The sequence below is a fragment of the Phyllobates terribilis genome, unplaced genomic scaffold (genome assembly GCF_046119375.1).
Source record: "Phyllobates terribilis strain yellow unplaced genomic scaffold, ASM4611937v1 Scaffold_11__3_contigs__length_659146591, whole genome shotgun sequence".
Lineage (NCBI taxonomy): Eukaryota > Metazoa > Chordata > Amphibia > Anura > Dendrobatidae > Phyllobates > Phyllobates terribilis.
In genome coordinates this window covers 130,061,519-130,080,543 of record NW_027362771.1, presented here as the reverse complement: position 1 = coordinate 130,080,543, position 19,025 = coordinate 130,061,519, and the positions used below count along the sequence as shown (strand labels likewise).

Below are 19,025 nucleotides of genomic sequence, written 5' to 3'. Positions count from 1 at the left end.
GTAGGGTATGAGATATATATTTGTCTTTTGTCTTTTGTAGGTTTTGTTTCTTTTTTGCTAGTGTGAACATGCTCCTATTTCTTGCATGTCTACCATCTTAGACCTCAGTTCACATTGCCTGGTTTTTTGTCTTGTTTGCATTCTGTGCAATTTAAGGGTGTGGCATCCCCTTTGTTGAGCTGACTGGTATATATGTAGCTTACCACGGGCCTGGGTGGTCTGGAGTTGGGACCCGGTCCTATTTGTCTACCCTTTTATATGCATTACTTCAACTTTGATATACAGTAAGGTTTTTAATATAGGCAGTATAGGTACCGTCCCAATTTAGGGTCACCTTGCCGCTGGTGGGACGGCTTGTATACTTTTTTTGATCAAAAATAGTTCACTAAGTACCCTATATTTATTATGCAACTTTGCTTTACATTTATATATAATGATGGTAGGGTATGAGATATATTTTTGTCTTTTGTCTTTTGTAGGTTTTGTTTCTTTTTTGCTAGTGTGAACATGCTCCTATTTCTTGCATGTCTACCATCTTAGACCTCAGTTCACATTGCCTGGTTTTTTGTCTTGTTTGCATTCTGTGCAATTTAAGGGTGTGGCATCCCCTTTGTTGAGCTGACTGGTATATATGTAGCTTACCACGGGCCTGGGTGGTCTGGAATTGGGACCCGGTCCTATTTGTCTACCCTTTTATATGCATTACTTCAACTTTGATATACAGTAAGGTTTTTAATATAGGCAGTATAGGTACCGTCCCAATTTAGGGTCACCTTGCCGTTGGTGGGACGGCTTGAATACTTTTTTTGATCAAAAATAGTTCACTAAGTACCCTATATTTATTATGCAACTTTGCTTTACATTTATATATAATGATGGTAGGGTATGAGATATATTTTTGTCTTTTGTCTTTTGTAGGTTTTGTTTCTTTTTTGCTAGTGTGAACATGCTCCTATTTCTTGCATGTCTACCATCTTAGACCTCAGTTCACATTGCCTGGTTTTTTGTCTTGTTTGCATTCTGTGCAATTTAAGGGTGTGGCATCCCCTTTGTTGAGCTGACTGGTATATATGTAGCTTACCACGGGCCTGGGTGGTCTGGAGTTGGGACCCGGTCCTATTTGTCTACCCTTTTATATGCATTACTTCAACTTTGATATACAGTAAGGTTTTTAATATAGGCAGTATAGGTACCGTCCCAATTTAGGGTCACCTTGCCGCTGGTGGGACGGCTTGTATACTTTTTTTGATCAAAAATAGTTCACTAAGTACCCTATATTTATTATGCAACTTTGCTTTACATTTATATATAATGATGGTAGGGTATGAGATATATTTTTGTCTTTTGTCTTTTGTAGGTTTTGTTTCTTTTTTGCTAGTGTGAACATGCTCCTATTTCTTGCATGTCTACCATCTTAGACCTCAGTTCACATTGCCTGGTTCTTTCCATTACTGGCAGCACGATTCACAATCTTGTAACAATACCACTGAAATGCCTTTGATGTATTTTGAAACATCCATAAAATGCCCTTGTACTGGAAAGACTGCAAAGAGTAAATGCAAAACTTTGCTGTTCATAGATGACTTTTTATAGCATACTGTATAGTGCAATGTTTCTGGAAACCAGTGAAATACATGATTATTTTCAATGAAACATCTGTGTGTTGATACCAGAAACACAACCCTTAAGCAGTGAGCCAATTCATTCCAAGTCTTCACTCTTTTCATCTTTATAGAGTATGGAACCAAGGGCTTACATACTACAAATGTAGACTTCTCTGCTGCTAGCCCTGGTTGGTCCAATCCGGGGGTGTAGAATTGTTCCAGGGTTCTCAGAACTGGGATATCCTGGAAATATCCAAAATTATAATTTGTGACTGATTTTTATCTGCGTTATAGGGTCACTCTCTTCTACATCTAACATAATTGGCTAGTGATCGTCTCTGATACACCAACTCAAAATGTGAGAAGATTTTCACTGATTGAAAATTCCTGAGTGTTATCAAGCCCTCTTATTATATAGCAAAATCCTCAGTCCATTTTTGTGTAGGTCAAATTCTGCAAGAAAAATCAGCACAATAGAATATTTGAACAGATTAGAAGAAATAGAACAAGGCTTTTATTCACCCTTATTAAAATTGGCTGGACGAGTAAGTAATTATTGGCAAAAAAAGTAAAACAGTCAGGATCCATTTTTCAAAGTTGGCTGCATTAGGTCTTTTAGAAGAAAATATACATACCGTAACTATTTTCCTTACCTAAGGTTTTTACGACCTCAGAATATTCTGAATCTGTATATTGTCCTTTGATATTTGTGGCTCGAAATTTAAATCTGTATGTGAAAATAAACATGAAAGTAGAATAAGCCTCATTATTTAAAGTTCCACTTCAGTTTTTTCTTTATTTCACCACCAGATTACCATTAGTAGTGTATGTTCCCTGGTGTAGTAAAATACTTACCTGTTGCCGTCTTCTGCACCACATGACTGGAGTTGTGACTGGCCGGATCACTCCAGTGTTTGAAGTTTGTGGCGGAAGTCACTTCTCAATGTAAATCTTTGAGACTGAGAAAAAGGCTCTCAGAGATTTAAATTGAGAGAGATAAGAACCATTAGCAGTAACTTCCAGACAGCCGGAGCTGCAGTCACAAGATGGCAGAGAGGGTCCTGAGCAGAGACGGAAATAATAGAAGATGGCCACTAATAAATATTTTACTGCACATAGGGAAAATACATAACTGATACAGTGGGTACAGAAAGTATTCAGACCCCTTTAAATTTTTCACTCTTTGTTTCATTACAGCCATTTGTTAAATTCTAAAAAGTTCATTTTTTTCCTCAATAAAGTACACTCTGCACCCCATCTTGACTGAAAAAAACAGAAATGTAGAATTTTTTGCCAATTTATTAAAAAAGAAAAACTGAAATATCACATGGTCTTAAGTATTCAGACCCTTTGCTCAGACACTCATATTTAAGTCACATGCTGTCTATTTCCTTGTGATCCTCATTGAGATGGTTCTACTCCTTCGTTAGAGTCCAGATATGTTTAATTAAACTGATAGGACTTGATTTGGAAAGGCACACACCTGTCTATATAAGACCTCACAGCTCACAGTGCATGTCAGACCAAATGAGAATCCTGAGCTCAAACGAACTGCCGAAGGAGCTCAGAGACAGAATTGTGGCAAGGCACAGATCTGGCCAAGGTTACAAAAGAATTTCTGCAGTACTCAAGGTTCCTAAGAGCACAGTGGCCTCCATAATCCTTAAATAGAAGAAGTTTGGGACTACCAGAAGTCTTCCTAGACCTGGTCATCCAGCCAAACTGAGCAATCGTGGGAGAAGAGCCTTGGTGAGAGAGGTAAAGAAGAGCCCCAAGATCACTGTGGCTAAGCTCCAGAGATGCAGTAGGGAGATGGGAGAAAGTTCCACAAAGTCAACTATCACTGCAGCTCTCCATCAGTCGGGCCTTTATGGCAGTGTGGCCCGACGGAAGCCTCTCCTCAGTGCAAGACATATGAAAGCCCACATAGAGTTTGCTCAAAAACACATGAAGGACTCCCAGACTATGAGAAATAAGATTCTCTGGTCTGGTGAGACGAAGATAGAACTTTTTGGTAATAATTCTAAGCGGTATGTGTGGAGAAACCCAGGCACTGCTCATCACCTGCCCAATACAATCCCAACAGTGAAACATGGTGGTGGCAGCATCATGCTATGGGGGTGTTTTTCAGCTGCAGGGACAGGACTACTGGTTGCAATTGAAGGAAACATGAATGCGGCCAAGTACAGAGATATCCTGGATGAAAACCTCTTCCAGAGTGCTGTGGACCTCAGACTTGGCAGAAGGTTCACCTTCCAACAAGACAATGACCCTAAGCATACAGCTAAAATAACAAAGGAGTGGCTTCAGAACAACTCTGTGACCATTCTTGACTGGCCCAGCCAACCTAAACCTAAACCCAATTGAGCATCTCTTGGGAGACCTGAAAATGGATGCCCACCAACGTTCTCCATCCAACCTGACGGAACTGGAGAGGATCTGCAAGGAAGAATGGCAGAGGATCCCCAAATCCAGATGTGAAAAACTTGTTGCATCATTCCCAATAAGACTCATGGCTGTACTAACTCAAAAGGGTACTTCTACTCAATACTGAGCAAAGGGTCTGAATACTTATGACCATGTGATATTGAAGTTTTTATTTCTTAATAAATTGGCAAAAATTTCTACATTTTTGTTTTTTTTTCAGTCAAGATGGGGTGCAGAGTGTACGTTAATGAGAAAAAACATGAACTTTTTAGAATTTACCAAATGGCTGCAATGAAACAAAGAGTGAAAAATTTAAAGGGGTCTGAATACTTTCCGTACCCACTGTACATATCTGGTGATGAAATGAAAAAAAAACCCTGGTGTGGCAATTTACAAAAAATCCATAAAGCCATTGCAGTAACAACTTTCACTTCTCAGTTAGATGTTAATATACCAATTTATTCTAGCATGTATCTCAGGAACAACAGACATGTAAAGGATTGGGCCTAAAGAAGACTCCATCTCCATTACAGTAGCTTGCTCTGGAGGACCTAGCACATCTGAGTATTACACAGAAACCTTCTAATCTAAATTTCAATTAGGTACTGTGTAATGCTTAATTTAATGGTGGCAATGTATGGAGAATGAACACTTGCTGCAGATTACAACTGATCAATAGGCTCCCCGTGGTCAATTTATTGTCAGGGAACCTTTCAAACAAATTGGAAAATGCCATTTAATTAAACAAAAAAGCAGATAGAATTTTCACGCCTTCCATTGGGTGAAATGTAGCTTATTCTGTCATATACTGTTGTTTTTTTTACTGTTACATATCACTAGTAGGGATGAGCTAACCCGAACAGTAAAGTTTGGGGTTCGTACAGGGCCCGCACCCCCGAACATGAACTTCTTACTGTATGTCCGTGTTACTGTTCGGGTTTGGCAGCCTAATAAAGCTTGTTGAAAGACTGCAGCGCAGCGCAAGTAGCGGCATGGCTGTGATTTCCCGGCGCACCACGTGACCCGGCCTGCCAGTGTAAAATAAATAAATAATTTAATAAACCGATGTTGTGTCCCCACTATTTTTAATAACTAGTCAAGGGAAAGCAGACAGCTGTGAGCTTGTCTTATTATGCTGGAAAGGGGCTAATGTCCATGGACCTTCCCAACCTATTAACATCAGCCCCCGCCGGTCTGCTTTGCTTTTGCTAGTTATTATAAATGGGTGGACCCTGTAAAAAATGATGTGCGGTCCGCCCTATTTTTAATAACCAGCTAAGGCAAAGCAGACAACTGGGGGGCTCTTACTAGGCTAGCAAGGGCCATGGATATTGACCCCTTCTCAGCCCAACAAGACCAGCCCTCAGCCACCCCAGAAATGGCGCATCTATTAGATGCACTAATTCTGGCACTTAGCCTTGGCTCTTCTTGATTGCCCTGGAGCATTGGCAATCGGGGTAATGGGATCGTGGGGCAAGTATATTAAACTGCTCCACTCCTCCACTTGGACCTGCGCTTCCTGGTCCAAGATTATAATAATTATTTTTTTATTCTTTGTTATTTTAAGTCATTTTTCTATCAACATTTGTTTACAGGACAATCGTCTTGCTCTTACCCCATTTTGCTTCTTATAGCAGCCCTCTAGCCCTTTCTATGACCATTTTACAGCACCAAAGTTTGGGTCTCCATTGACTTATATGAGGTTTGTGTCCGGGGTCAAGTTCGGGTCAAGTCCTGGTACCTGAACCGAACTTTGGACTCAAGTTCGGCCGAACCCGACGAACCTGAACTTCTACGGGTGCGCTCATCCCTAATCACTAAATGAAAGAAACTTTAATGTATGTCGACTTGCTAATGGTCTTTCTTATCTCTCTCTTCCAACTTTCTCACCAGAATGTTGCACTACAGTAACAATTAAAGTCCATTTACAGTACAATGCGATGAGTAAAACAACTGTCAGTTGACGTTTGTTTAATAGCTGCTTCAGGTCTGTAATAGATGGATCAGTGTGCATAGACTGCCATTGTTCTCGGCAGCACAGGTCATGTTTACCTAAGATGAGACACTACCAAAAATGATAATCTTTATGCCAGTCAAAAGATTATTTCACCTGAGAAATAAGCATTTTGCTTGCTCATTTGGTAATCATCAGCCTGTTTAAATGGCACCATAATCATGAAGCGAGCAGTTTTAGTAACCAATGGTGTAACTTGATGCTTGTAGACCTCAATGCAACATCTCCAACAGGGCCCCAATTATCACAAATCTTTAATAGTAATAGTGTTTTCATATGAGTAAAAAGGGCCTTTAGAGGCCCGTAGACTCCAGGGCCCGGGTGTGATTACAGTCCCCCGAAACCTATTATAGTTACACCCCAGCTAGAAAATCTCATTCACAACAATCTTGCAGTGTATATAAATATTAAACTTGTCCCATAAATGAATGCATTTAAAGCTTTTTTCCACTCTACTGATATTGATGACCTATCCCTTTTCCGACACCCTATCAATCAGCTCCTAGCAACTTTGGCAGAGACCGGAAGTAAACAGTGTGACAAAGTGGAACAACTCCGCTCGATCACACTGTTTAGTGGCGCTCTTGTGTTCTATGTATTTACTCCTATTAATTTGCTGGTCTTTGGTACCCAGGAACTGGCACTAAACAGTGTGACAGAGGGGGGATATTCCACTCTGTAAACTGTCTAAATCTGGCTGCTGCCGGAGATGCTAGCAGTTGCTTGTTGGGCGTGCCGTGATGGCAGTCCACACCAATCTGACATTCATAACCTATCCTAAAGATAGAATATAAAGGTACGCAGCACTCCAAGTAGTAATGATGACATAGATTCTCTTATTAGAAAGCAATCTCAGTTAAACTCACAGTGATGCTTCGGTCTGTAACCACAGACCTCCTTCAGACCATGGATTGCAAAGTGTAAATACATATTGAACTGGCAGAGAGATGTACCGCGATATTGCGGCATCATCCGCTGGTGAGAAGCGCCTCTGGCATATGTGGCGTAAAGCGATTTTAAAACCAACTTTGAAAATAAAAGCTACTAGAAATATTTTGCTGAGAAACTTACAAGTACTGTTTTCTTGGCTTCAGGGGTCCATTACAGAATTTCTCTTTATTGTCTTGTAGCATACAAGTATTGTCAGCTCCAATGACATATACTTCCTGTTTGCTGAAGAAACGGTTTGTTCCATCTGGACATGATGGATTTGGAAAACCTTCATTTGTAAAATATGGTCTTGGTTTTTGGAAATAAGCTTCGTGCCACTTGGTGATATTCCCATCGTGTTGAGCTGCAATGCATAGCACAGGAATGCGAGATGAATTCATTAAATAAATAACCCAATGTACCAAGAGAATATAGTCAAATCTCTTACAGAACTAGGTTACTAACACTGGGACGCATTTGACACGTGTTAAAACAGTTTAGAGCTTTCTCTCCTAAGTGAGAAAACCACTTTGGTGGTCCTTGTACTCTTTTATGGGCCAAATGCCAAATGATAAAACTCTTATAATATATCCAGTGATATAGAAACAAAATGAATAAGAAAAGTTCCAACACATTTGTTCAATATTTCTATACATTGTCTCAATACTATGCATTTCATTGGTATTCATTTTCTTGTTTGTCAACCTTCATGAGTTACTTATGCTCTAAATAATATTTGCTCTGGCAATACAGTTTTCTTATTTTTTCATGTTAATTACTTTACATTGTATAGTTACCTAATTCTTCCTCGGTACTAGGATGTGCTGACTATGGTGACAAATTAACAACAAAGGGAATAATAGCAGAGAATATTAAAGGAAGAGTCTGTCAGGACAGAAAACTGATTTCAAAGTAATCATATGCCCTTGTAGGGAACCTTACACTAAGGTCATGTTCACACTTTCAGTATTTGGTCAGTATTTTACATCAGTATTTGTAAGTCAAAATCTGGAGTGGAACAATCAGAGGAAAAGTATAATAGAAACACGTCACCACTTCTGCATTTTTCACCCAATCCTGGCTTTGGCTTACAAATACTGATGTAAAATACTGACCAAATACTGAACGTGTGAACATGGCCTAAGGGCTTATGCACACGTCAGTATTGTTGCATCAGTGATTGTATGCCAAAACCAAGAGTGGAATTTAAGAGAAAAACTATAATTGAAAGATTGACACCTGTTCTGTGTTTTGGGGACATTCCTGGGTTTGGCGTACAAATACTGAGGAATTACTGCTCAAAAATACTGATGTGTGAATAAAGCCTTAGTTCAAAAGACAGCTCTTTCTATGGCTGACTGCCTCATACATAGGAATGCTCAACCGAGTCTTTCTGTGTTCTCTGGCAGCGACTTAACTCCCTGCCAAACAAAAGGATCCGGCAATTGAAATGTAACTGTCTGCTCCTTATGTCCCCCGACATAATCTGTAGGTGCAGTCAAGAGAGCCTACTACACATTAGATGTTCAGCCGATCCCACCAAAACGGATGGGTTTGGCTGACTTTTATCTCATGTGTATGGGCGCCTTTAGTTTTAAAATTCATGATCTAGTTATGGAAAGAAGTCCCCTTGCTGCATTGATTGACAGAGCTTGATTCACTTGAATTCTTTTGCCTTGTTTTTGTGCATGTGCTGACACCCTGAATATAGGCAGATGTGCAAGATTTCAGAAGAGAAAGCACAAGTGAAATTAGTGCTAGCAATCAATGCAATGAGGAGCAGAAGTTGGCTGGGGTTGGCTGGGGTATTCTGGACTGCACTGCCCTGCTCACCTCACTTGCATATGAACCTTCAGAAGGTTTTCTCCCAAACTAGCCCACAGATTTTTTACTAAAGGTATGGTTCCTCTTAGGCCCCCTTCACAAATCCATATAAACCGGTACTGGAAAAAACATTATCAGTGTTTTGGATCATTGTGTCATCAGTGTGCCATCCGTATTTTTCTGGTATGGATAAAGAAAGAATGAAATTACAAAGCTTCTCCTATGCTTTGCAATGTTAAACATGTACAGTACAGACCAAAAGTTTGGACACAACTTCTCATTTAAAGATTTTTCTGTATTTTCATGACTATGAAAATTGTACATTCACACTGAAGGCATCAAAACTATAAATTAACACATGTGGAATTATATACTTAACAAAAAAGTGTGAAACAACTGAAAATATGTCTTATATTCTAGTTTCTTCAAAGTAGCCACCTTTAACTTGGATGACTGCTTTGCACACTCTTGGCATTCTCTTGATGAGCTTCAAGAGGTAGTCACCGGAAATGGTCTTCCAACAATCTTGAAGGACTTCCCAGAGATGCTTAGCACTTGTTGGCCCTTTTGCCTTCACTCTGAGGTCCAGCTCACCCCAAACCATCTCGATTGGGTTCAGGTCTGGTGACTGTGGAGGCCATGTCATCTGGCGTAGCACCCCATCACTCTCCTTCTTGGTCAAATAGCCCTTACACAGACTGGAGGTGTGTTTGGGGTCATTGTCCTGTTGAAAAATAAATGATGGTCCAACTAAATGCAAACTGGATGGAATAGCATGCCACTGCAAGATGCTGTGGTAGCCATGCTGGTTCAGTATTCCTTCAATTTTGATTAAATCCACAACAGTGTCACCAGCAAAGCACCCCCACACCATCACACCTCCTCCTCCATGCTTCACGGTGGGAACCAGGCATGTATAGTCAATCCGTTCACCTTTTCTGCGTCGCACAAAGACACGGTGGTTGGAACCAAAGATCTCAAATTTGGACTCATCAGACCAAAGCACAGATTTCCACGGGTCTAATGTCCATTCCTTGTGTTCTTTAGCCCAAATAAGTCTCTTTTGCTTGTTGCCTGTCCTTAGCAGTGGTTTCCTAGCAGCTATTTTATCATGAAGGCCTGCTGCACAAAGTCTCCTGTTAACAGTTGTTGAAGAGATGTGTCTGCTGCTAGAACTCTGTGTAGCATTGACCAGGTCTCTAATCTGAGCTGCTGTTAACCTGCGATTTCTGAGGCTGGTGACTCGAATAAACTTATCCTCTGAAGCAGAGGTGACTCTTGGTCTTCCTTTCCTGGGGCGGTCCTCATGAGAGCCAGTTTTTTTGTAGCGCTTGATGGTTATTGCAACTGCACTTGGGGACACTTTAAAAGTTTTCCAAATTTTTCGGACTGACTGACCTTCATTTCTTAAAGTAATGATGGGCAGTCGTTTTTCTTTATTTAGCTGCTTTTTTCTTGCCATAATACAAATTCTAACAGTCTATTCAGTAGGACTATCAGCTGTGTATCCACCTGACTTCTGCACAACACAACTGATGGTCCCAACCCCATTTATAAGGCAAGAAATCCCACTTATTAAACCTGACAGCGCACACCTGTGAAGTGAAAACCATTTCCGGTGACTACCTCTTGAAGCTCATCAAGAGAATGCCAAGAGTGTGCAAAGCAGTCATCAAAGCAAAAGGTGGCTACTTTGAAGAACCTAGAATATAAGACATATTTTCAGTTGTTTCACACTTTTTTGTTAAGTATATAATTCCACATGTGTTAATTCATAGTTTTGATGCCTTCAGCGTGAATGTACAATTTTCATAGTCATGAAAATACAGAAAAATCTTTAAATGAGAAGGTGTGTCCAAACTTTTGGTCTGTACTGTATATCACAAGGATTATACACTGATGCCATCCGTGTGCAGGACCTGTTTTACACGGACTCATAGACTTGTATTGGCCCTGGTCATCTGTGCTGCTGGAAAAAACAGACATGTCTCCGTGTGGACACGTGAAGCTCACCATAGGTTATAATGGGTACGTTTGGCATCTGTGAAAAAAAGCGTATGCTGCACGTACCAGAAAAACATACATTTGAAGGGGCCCTAAGGCAAGGTCCCCTACAAGGACATCTAGACATCAAGTAGACGTGCAATGTTCATGGCCATTGTAGAATAGTCATATAGTGTGTGAACAATCGGGGCTTACAAAAGCAAAGATAAGCCATTTCTTACTGTATTTCGTCTGGGATATGTTCCTCAGAATGTTTACATATTGGATTTTGCGCAGTAGATTTGTGTGCAGAATATCGTCTGCATATTACAGTAGAAATGTTGTGAATGAGACTTCAAATGTAAATTGAGACTTTCAAATCAGCAGCATGTACAGTAAATGTATGCTGTGGATATTACGATGGATTACACCCTTTGCACTGCAATGGGGAAATGTGCAGGAAATCTGCAACTTTTCCACAAAAAAAAATTTCAGTGCCCGATTTATCACCGTATTTCCACCAGCTTTTTGGCATTTACCTCTCAATTAGTGACTTTTTAATAAATTCATTTATATCAATGTGGTTTTTCCAGATGTATCAGACAAATTCATGAAATAAGATTTTTTTTTTAAAAAAAAGTCATGAAATTTGGTGCAGCTCTATTCCAGTCCCCACCTGGAGAGATTTTAGGTACAGTTTGTCAGTTAATTTTGGCTCATTTTTTGTGATATTTTGCAGAACCTGTAACTTTTCCTGCTAAAAAGTCTCAAAACCAGTTAAAGGCAGAAAATAATGGGCTTTGCACAAAATTCATGAATCGTGTACACCATTTTGATGACTTTGCCACAAAAAGCATCAGCAAAGACCACAAGTCTAAAAAGAAAATTGACTTTAAAAGAAACACAAACGATGAAGGGGTTGTCCAGGACTGGGATGAAATTCTGCAGTCATTCTGTGACTTGAAACTTCTGAATCCTTGCAGCATGCACACCATACACTTTCGGAATTCTCCAGTATTGTTGGTGAAAGCAAGCGGTCATGTGACCGCAAGTATGCGATTTGCATAAATGCGATCACGTGACGACTAGACGTGCTCAGACTCAATCAATACAAGTCAATTGAGCGAGGCCAAGCATATCTAGTGATAATGTGGCCGTAAGTATGCAAATCGTATACTTGTGGTCATGTGACCGTCCTCTCTCGCAGGAAAAAACGGAGAATACTGACAGCGTGCGGTGTGCATACTTTAAAGATTCAAAAGTCTCCAGTCACATAGAGTGACTGCATATTTTCATCCCAAACCTGGACAACCCCATTAATGCTTTTTTCCGGACACAGTATAACATCTGTACATCTGTACTGCAGCTTGGCCTCATCCTTCTGCTGGTGGGTAAGGGCCCTAGGGATTGTAAAACTACTAATCACATAATGATGGTGTATCCTAAGGATAGGTCATGACTGTAAATTACTGATGAATAATAAAATTCTTCTTCCCAGAAATTGGCTGCACAGTCAGAAATTTAGAATATAACAATATGTTATGTAATTTGTTATTTTTGCTAATTTTTCAGCTGATTTGCCATTTAGACATGGAAGTTATCAATAAGCAGGTAGAATACTGTTTGACATTATTGTTATATATACTGTAGCGAAGCCAGAAGGCTCAATTTACAGACCTGGAGGCTCTGTGTGTTGGCAGAAGGTGCCAGCCCCGACTTTGGGCAGGGGCAGGGCTTATGTAGCAAAGCCAGGTAGGCTAGGGTTAACTATTAGCTCTACAGCTTCTTATTATTAGATCACCTGGCTAGCCCTGCATATAACCAGGGTAGCTGTTCTCTTTAATCAGCTCAGGGAAGTTGACCAGACTGGACGTGTCTTGGAGCTCAAAAGAGAGACTGGACAGAATTCCTCTCTGAGAAGAGTCTGTACAGGCCATGTGCAGAGCACTGCAAGTATCAGCGGTTGTTATGGACAATAGCTGTTTTGTTCGACCGAGCTGGAGCTAGCTCAGCTGTTAAAAAAATACCTACCCCAGAGGAATGGCAGAGGTCTTAGCTCCATACCTTACTGGGGACCTGCAGAAAGCATATTACTACCTTGTCCTGCAGGATGCCAAGGAGTATGACAAGCTGAAGGTGGAGATTATGGCACATTTGGGTGTCACACTGGTATTAGAGCACAATGGGTACACCTCTGGAGCTACCAAAGAGACAAACCTCCCCGCTCCCAGATGATCGACCTGTTACACCTGGTACAAAAATAGCTGCAGCCTGAAACATGTTCTCCAGCACAAATGGTGGAAAGAGTGGCAGTGGTCCAATTTATCCACTCACAACCAAAATCTGTACAAAACTGGATTGCCCAAGGAGACCCCCAGAATGCAAATGATCTTGTGAGCTTCATGGAAAGATACTTGACTATGGATAACTCCCTGAGCAATCAAAAGAGCCTAAGGTCACATTTCTGCAAGACTCAAAAGAAGGGGTCTAAGGCCACGGCTGAGGAGCGCACAAAGACCCAGGAGGGGTCAGAGCCGGGTTCTGTTGGAGGTGTCGAGTCCCAGGTCATATATCAGCCATTCATACCTTAGGCTCAGAACTGATGGACTGCAGTGTAGGCTGGCACTACTCCTACTTCGCCTATTCTGCCTGCATCGCAGTTTCTCATCTGGCAAGGGGCCTCAGGAATTTCAGGTGACTGAATGGTGTCCAAGTGACGTGACTTCAGGACACAGGGAGATTAGTGACCCGACAAGGGCCACTCTTTCGCATGTGCTAGTCCCTGCGAAGGGGCTGGGAGGTAAGGTGTATCCATGGAGATGCCAAGAACTATCCCATGGACCAGGTTGACATACGCACAGACTATTTCCATTAGCCACCAAGTGGGAGTGGTCAAGGACTTATTGCATGCTATTGATATCGGGTGATTTTCCTTTGCTCTGGTACTTATGGGCTAAAACTGTAACACCCAGTAGTCCAGTATGTTGCCAGGAGTCGGCTATGGTAACAAAGGCATATGATGCGCCTCCTCAAAGCCCAAGAGGAAAAATCCAGGGGGCATAATCAGTTGGCTCGAGTGAGACAATTTAAGCCTGCTGATCGGGTACTGGTGTTAGTGCCCACAGGACAAATCAAGTTCCTTACCCAGTGGCAGGTGCCCTATAGGGTGGTGAAAAAGGTGGTAGAGGTCAACTATAAATGGGTTCCCAAAAACATGGGCCAGTTCTTGGAGTTACTAGGTCACCCTCATGTCATCAAGTATGAGTCTTACATTCAGGTCAATTTAAAGCCCTGGAGGCTCTGTGTGTTGGCAGATGATGCCAGCCCCGGCTTTGTACAGGGAATATGTAGCAAAGCCAGGTAGGCTAGGGTTAAATCCTAGCTCTACAGGTTCTGATTAGATCACCTGGCTAGCCCTGCATATAACCAGGCAACTGTTCTCTTTAATCAGCTAAGGGAAGCTGACCAGACTGAATATGTCTTGGAGCTAAAGAGAGAGATAGGACAGAATCCCTCTCTGAGAAGAGTCTGCACAGGCCATGTGCAGAGAACTGCAAGTATCATTGGTTGCTATAGATAATAGCTGTTTTGTTTGACCGAACTGGGGCTAGCTGAGCCGTGTATGACTAGCCAGGGTCTGTTCTACTTAGTTAGCGCCTGGACAAGGCTAGGGATTTATGTTTATGAGTTTGTTTTGGTGCTGGGCAACGTGTGGAAAGCAATAAGACTGCACATGTTTGGACCAAAACTGCATTGCCTGTGTGAACGCTACATTAAGGCCTAATGCCTAAAAGAGAGAGAGAAAATCTACAATACATATGTACGTACATATCTCTCTTACATGCCAAATGTTAATGAGATCAGATTCATCCCCCATTCACGGCACTGCCCTCTTGTGCACTTTAATTACTAAACCGTAACATATTTGTTCTTGGTTTCAATTTATATTAGCTGAATATACAGCATAGCCAACGTTGATTAAAGGTGGAGTTTATCTTAAAGGGGTTCTCCATTTTGAATAATCCTTACTTTTTAAAAGTGATTCTTGACAATACTTATAATCAGAAAGTTTCCATCTGCTGGGAGCCCAGTGATTGGCTCTGTAATCTGCGGGGAAACCTGTTAAATTTTCCTGCAGTCCAATCACTGGGAAAATTAAGCATTACACAACTCCAAATGTCTTTATCTGAAGTGCCTACGTATGAGTGCAGCTCAGAACAGATGAGATGTTCTGAGCTAAGGCTCCTGAACAGAGAGCCCTCTATTACCTCTGTAATTCAGTAATAGAGTATGAAATTAGATTTTCTAAACTGGATAACCTCTTTACACAGTAATGATCATTTTATTTATTTCGTTTTTCAGAAATAAATAGTACACTTGAACATAAGAAATTTCTCATTTCTAAGAAATCTGATTCTTTCTCCTCTTGGAATGATCTTTTATTCTCAGTTCATGGGTAAAATCTGTGTTCAGTATAGATAGATTTTGCCATTATTGAGATAGGAGATGGCATTTGGTGCTTTTAAAATTCAATGGAGAAGGGGGGGGGGGTGGTTAGAGGCTGACACAGACTGTCTGCTCTGCATGTTCTCCTGAAATTACAGTTACAGTTCTCCATAAAACTTTGTGAGCACCAACTGTCATCACATATCTCAGTAATAGGAAAATCTGTATTCATTGAAGATTTTATCAATAAATTGAAAATTTTGAGAAACAATGATCAGTTCAGGAGGAGAAAAGAAGTAGATTTCTGTGATAAGATATATTGCAAAGTTTCTTATTTTCAAGTGTATTATTGATTTATGAAAAAAAAAAGAAATTAAAATGATGGCTGCTATCTAATGAATTTATATAAATACCTAAGAATGGAATGTATTTAAATAAAAATTGAATATAAAAAATATTGCCCTTAAACATGTGGTTAAAATGACTTAGCAAATTTTCATACGGATAGTATTTGGAGCATGAAATGTTTTACACTGGTTATATAAAAGATATACATTTTTAATAAAATGTTTAGGAATTTCAACTTTTTGGTGACAAAAAATAAAGGAGAAATTGAATTATTATGCAAAATAGCATATTAGCTACAAATGTTTGAGGTATGTCCTTTGTCTCTCCAGTTTATAGTCATTTTGGAAAAAAAATCTCCAGAGACTTAGGTTCTCAATTACAGTTTGTCTCAAAGCCATGACCTGTATACCTCGGTAGTGGTGCAAAGGTTAAGTTTAAGTTTATAGAGATTAGCAATTTTATGGCTGTTTCTTAATTGCTCTGGGATTGTGGCATGTACTAGCACAAGCACTGGTACATGATATGTCCACGTATACTGAGATAATGAATACTATGTTTGATGTTCTGTAACATCTCAGGAAAAAAATGCCATCCTTTACTATGCGACTGACCATTAAAATGAGAGCAGAGCGTTTATCCTACTAACATGCCTGACAGCTTAATCTGAAATTTTCCACAGTCCAGCAATCAGGGGCGAGCACACCCAAGTCTTGGTGCCTAAGAGGACCCAGAAGACTTTCTGCCATATAAGAAGACTCCAGTATTGTAATTGAAGGTGGTTGATAGGTTGTGCCTCAGTTTCTAGACCTAAATTATAATTCAGTCTGCAAAAATATTATAAAAAAGAGTAGCACCTAATTTGTAAAAGGGAATCTGTCACCAGGTTTTTGCTACCCATCTGAGAGCAGCATAAAATAGGGACAGAGACCCTGATTCCAGTGATGTGTTACTTACTGAGCTGCTTGCTGCAGCTTTGATAAATTCACTGCTTTCTCTTCTTGCAGATCTATCAGTTCTCTGAAAGCTGATCTCTGTATAACGCTGACCTCTAAATAACTCCGCCCACACCACTCTGTGCACTGTGCATAGGCAGAAAGCTGGTGGGGGCGAACTCATGAGTATGGAAGTATACAGAACTCATGAGTATGGAAGACTACCTGGCAGCAGATTTACTAGTCCTCTAATGATAATCTCCTACTGATAAAATGGTGATTTTATCAAAATTAAAGTAAGCAGCTCTGTAAGTGACATATCTCTGGAATCAATGTATCTGTCTCTATATTATACTACTTCCACATTAGATGATGAAACATGGTGAAAATCTCCCTTTAATGGAATTACTACTTTAGTCATTGCACTTTGGTTCTTTTCCCTCCTATTTTTCCAAGGCTTATAACCATAGGCGGATTATAATGAGGGCAATCCGGGCTACCGCCCGGGGCCTTGAGCCTCCAGGGGGCCCGGGGCCGGGGTGTCTATGTCCAAATTGCCCTCATTATATGTGCGGCGCCGTGGCACATACTGGCAGACAGTGGCGGGGGGCCCCCGGACCGTTCCCCCAGCAGCGGCGCATGGACGCTGCTTCTTCTCCGTCCAGGCCAGCACTGCAGCAGTTAACTTCCCTGTGCTGGCCCGGCTGCGTCACTGCTAGGAGACACTGCCCTGTGCACGGCCGTGTCTGCTAGTGTGACGTCACGCAGTGCGCGCCCTGCACTTGTACTTACCACCGGAGAGGAGCAGGACTGGAGCCGAGACGGGGGATGGTGAGTCTGTGTGTGTCTGTGTGTGTGTGTCTGTGTGTGAGTCTATGTGTGAGAGAGAGTGTGTGTGAGAGAGAATGTGTATGTGAGAGAGTGTGTATGTGTGAGAATGAATGTGTGTATGTGTGATTGAGTGAGTGTGTGTGTGTGTGCAGGCAGATATCATTGTGTGATGTCTGTTTATATGTATTTTTGTGTTTCAAATGGGTTTATGCGTGTATGTATAGGTCTGTATATGTTTGTGTGTGCGTGACTGCGTGCGGCCTCCCGCTGTCTCTGGGGGGGTGCCGTGTGGCCTCCCGCTGTGTATAGATGGCGCTGTGAGGCCTCCTGCTGTGTATAGATGGCGCTGTGCGGCCTCCTGCTGTGTATAGATGGCTACATGCGGCCTCCTGCTGTGAATAGATGGCGCCATGTGGCCTCCCGCTGTGTATAGATGGTGCCTTGTGGCCTCCCGCTGTGTATAAATGGCGCCGTGTGGCCTCCCGCTGTGTATAGATGGCGCCGTGCGGCCTCCTGCTGTGTATAGATGGCGCCGTGCGGCCTCCTGCTGTGTATAGATGGCTACGTGTGGCCTCCCGCTGTGTATTGATGGCTACGTGTGGCCTCCCGCTGTGTATAGATGGCGCCGTGCGGCCTCCTGCTGTGTATAGATGGCGCCATGTGGCCTCCAGCTGTGTATAGATGGCGCCGTGCGGCCTCCTGCGGTGTATAGATGGCGCCGTGCGGCTTCCTGCTGTGTATAGATGGCACCATGTGGCCTCCTGCTGTGTATAGATGGCTACGTGCGGCCTCCTGCTGTGCATAGATGGCGCCGTGTGGCCTCCCGCTGTGTATATATGGTGCCGTGCGGCCTCCCGCTGTGTATAGATGGCGCCGTGCGGCCTCCTGCTGTGTATAGATGGCGCCGTGCGGCCTCCTGCTGTGTATAGATGGCTACGTGTGGCCTCCCGCTGTGTATTGATGGCTACGTGTGGCCTCCCGCTGTGTATAGATGGCGCCGTGCGGCCTCCTGCTGTGTATAGATGGCGCCATGTGGCCTCCAGCTGTGTATAGATGGCGCCGTGCGGCCTCCTGCTGTGTATAGATGGCGCCGTGCGGCTTCCTGCTGTGTATAGATGGCACCATGTGGCCTCCTGCTGTGTATAGATGGCTACGTGCGGCCTCCTGCTGTGCATAGATGGCGCCGTGTGGCTTCCCGCTGTGTATATATGGTGCCGTGCGGCCTCCCGCTGTGTATAGATGGCTTCGTGCATCCTCCCGCTGTGTATAGATGGCTACGTGCGGCCTCCCGCTGTGTGTAGATGGCTACGTGCAGCCTCCCGCTGTGTGTAGATGGCTACGTGCACCCTCCCGCTGTGTGTAGATGGCTACGTGCGGCCTCCCGCTGTGTGTAGATGGCTACGTGCGGCCTCCCGCTGTGTGTAGATGGCTACGTGCGGCCTCCCGCTGTGTGTAGATGGCTACGTGCGGCCTCCCGCTGTGTGTAGATGGCTACGTGCGACCTCCCGCTGTGTGTAGATGGCTACGTGCGGTCTCCCGCTGTGTGTAGATGGCTACGTGTGGCCTCCCGCTGTGTAGATGGCTACGTGCGGCCTTCCGTTGTGTATAGATGCCTACGTGCGGCCTCCCGCTGTGCATAGATGGCTACGTGCGGCCTCCCGCTGTGTAGATGGCTACGTGCGACCT

General features: G+C 42.5%; 1 protein-coding gene across 1 annotated transcript in view; it reads right to left on the bottom strand.

Annotated features, from left to right (window-relative positions):
• The window catches only part of PTPRQ (protein tyrosine phosphatase receptor type Q), an 814,679-nt gene that overhangs the window by 74,323 nt on the left and 721,331 nt on the right, over window positions 1–19,025 (bottom strand). Inside the window, exons 51-52 of the mRNA XM_073651596.1 lie at window positions 7,117–7,339; window positions 2,258–2,331 (exon numbers count right to left, since the gene is read on the bottom strand). Of these exons, the coding sequence (XP_073507697.1) occupies window positions 2,258–2,331; window positions 7,117–7,339 (297 nt within the window). The remainder of the gene's footprint in view (window positions 1–2,257; window positions 2,332–7,116; window positions 7,340–19,025) is intronic.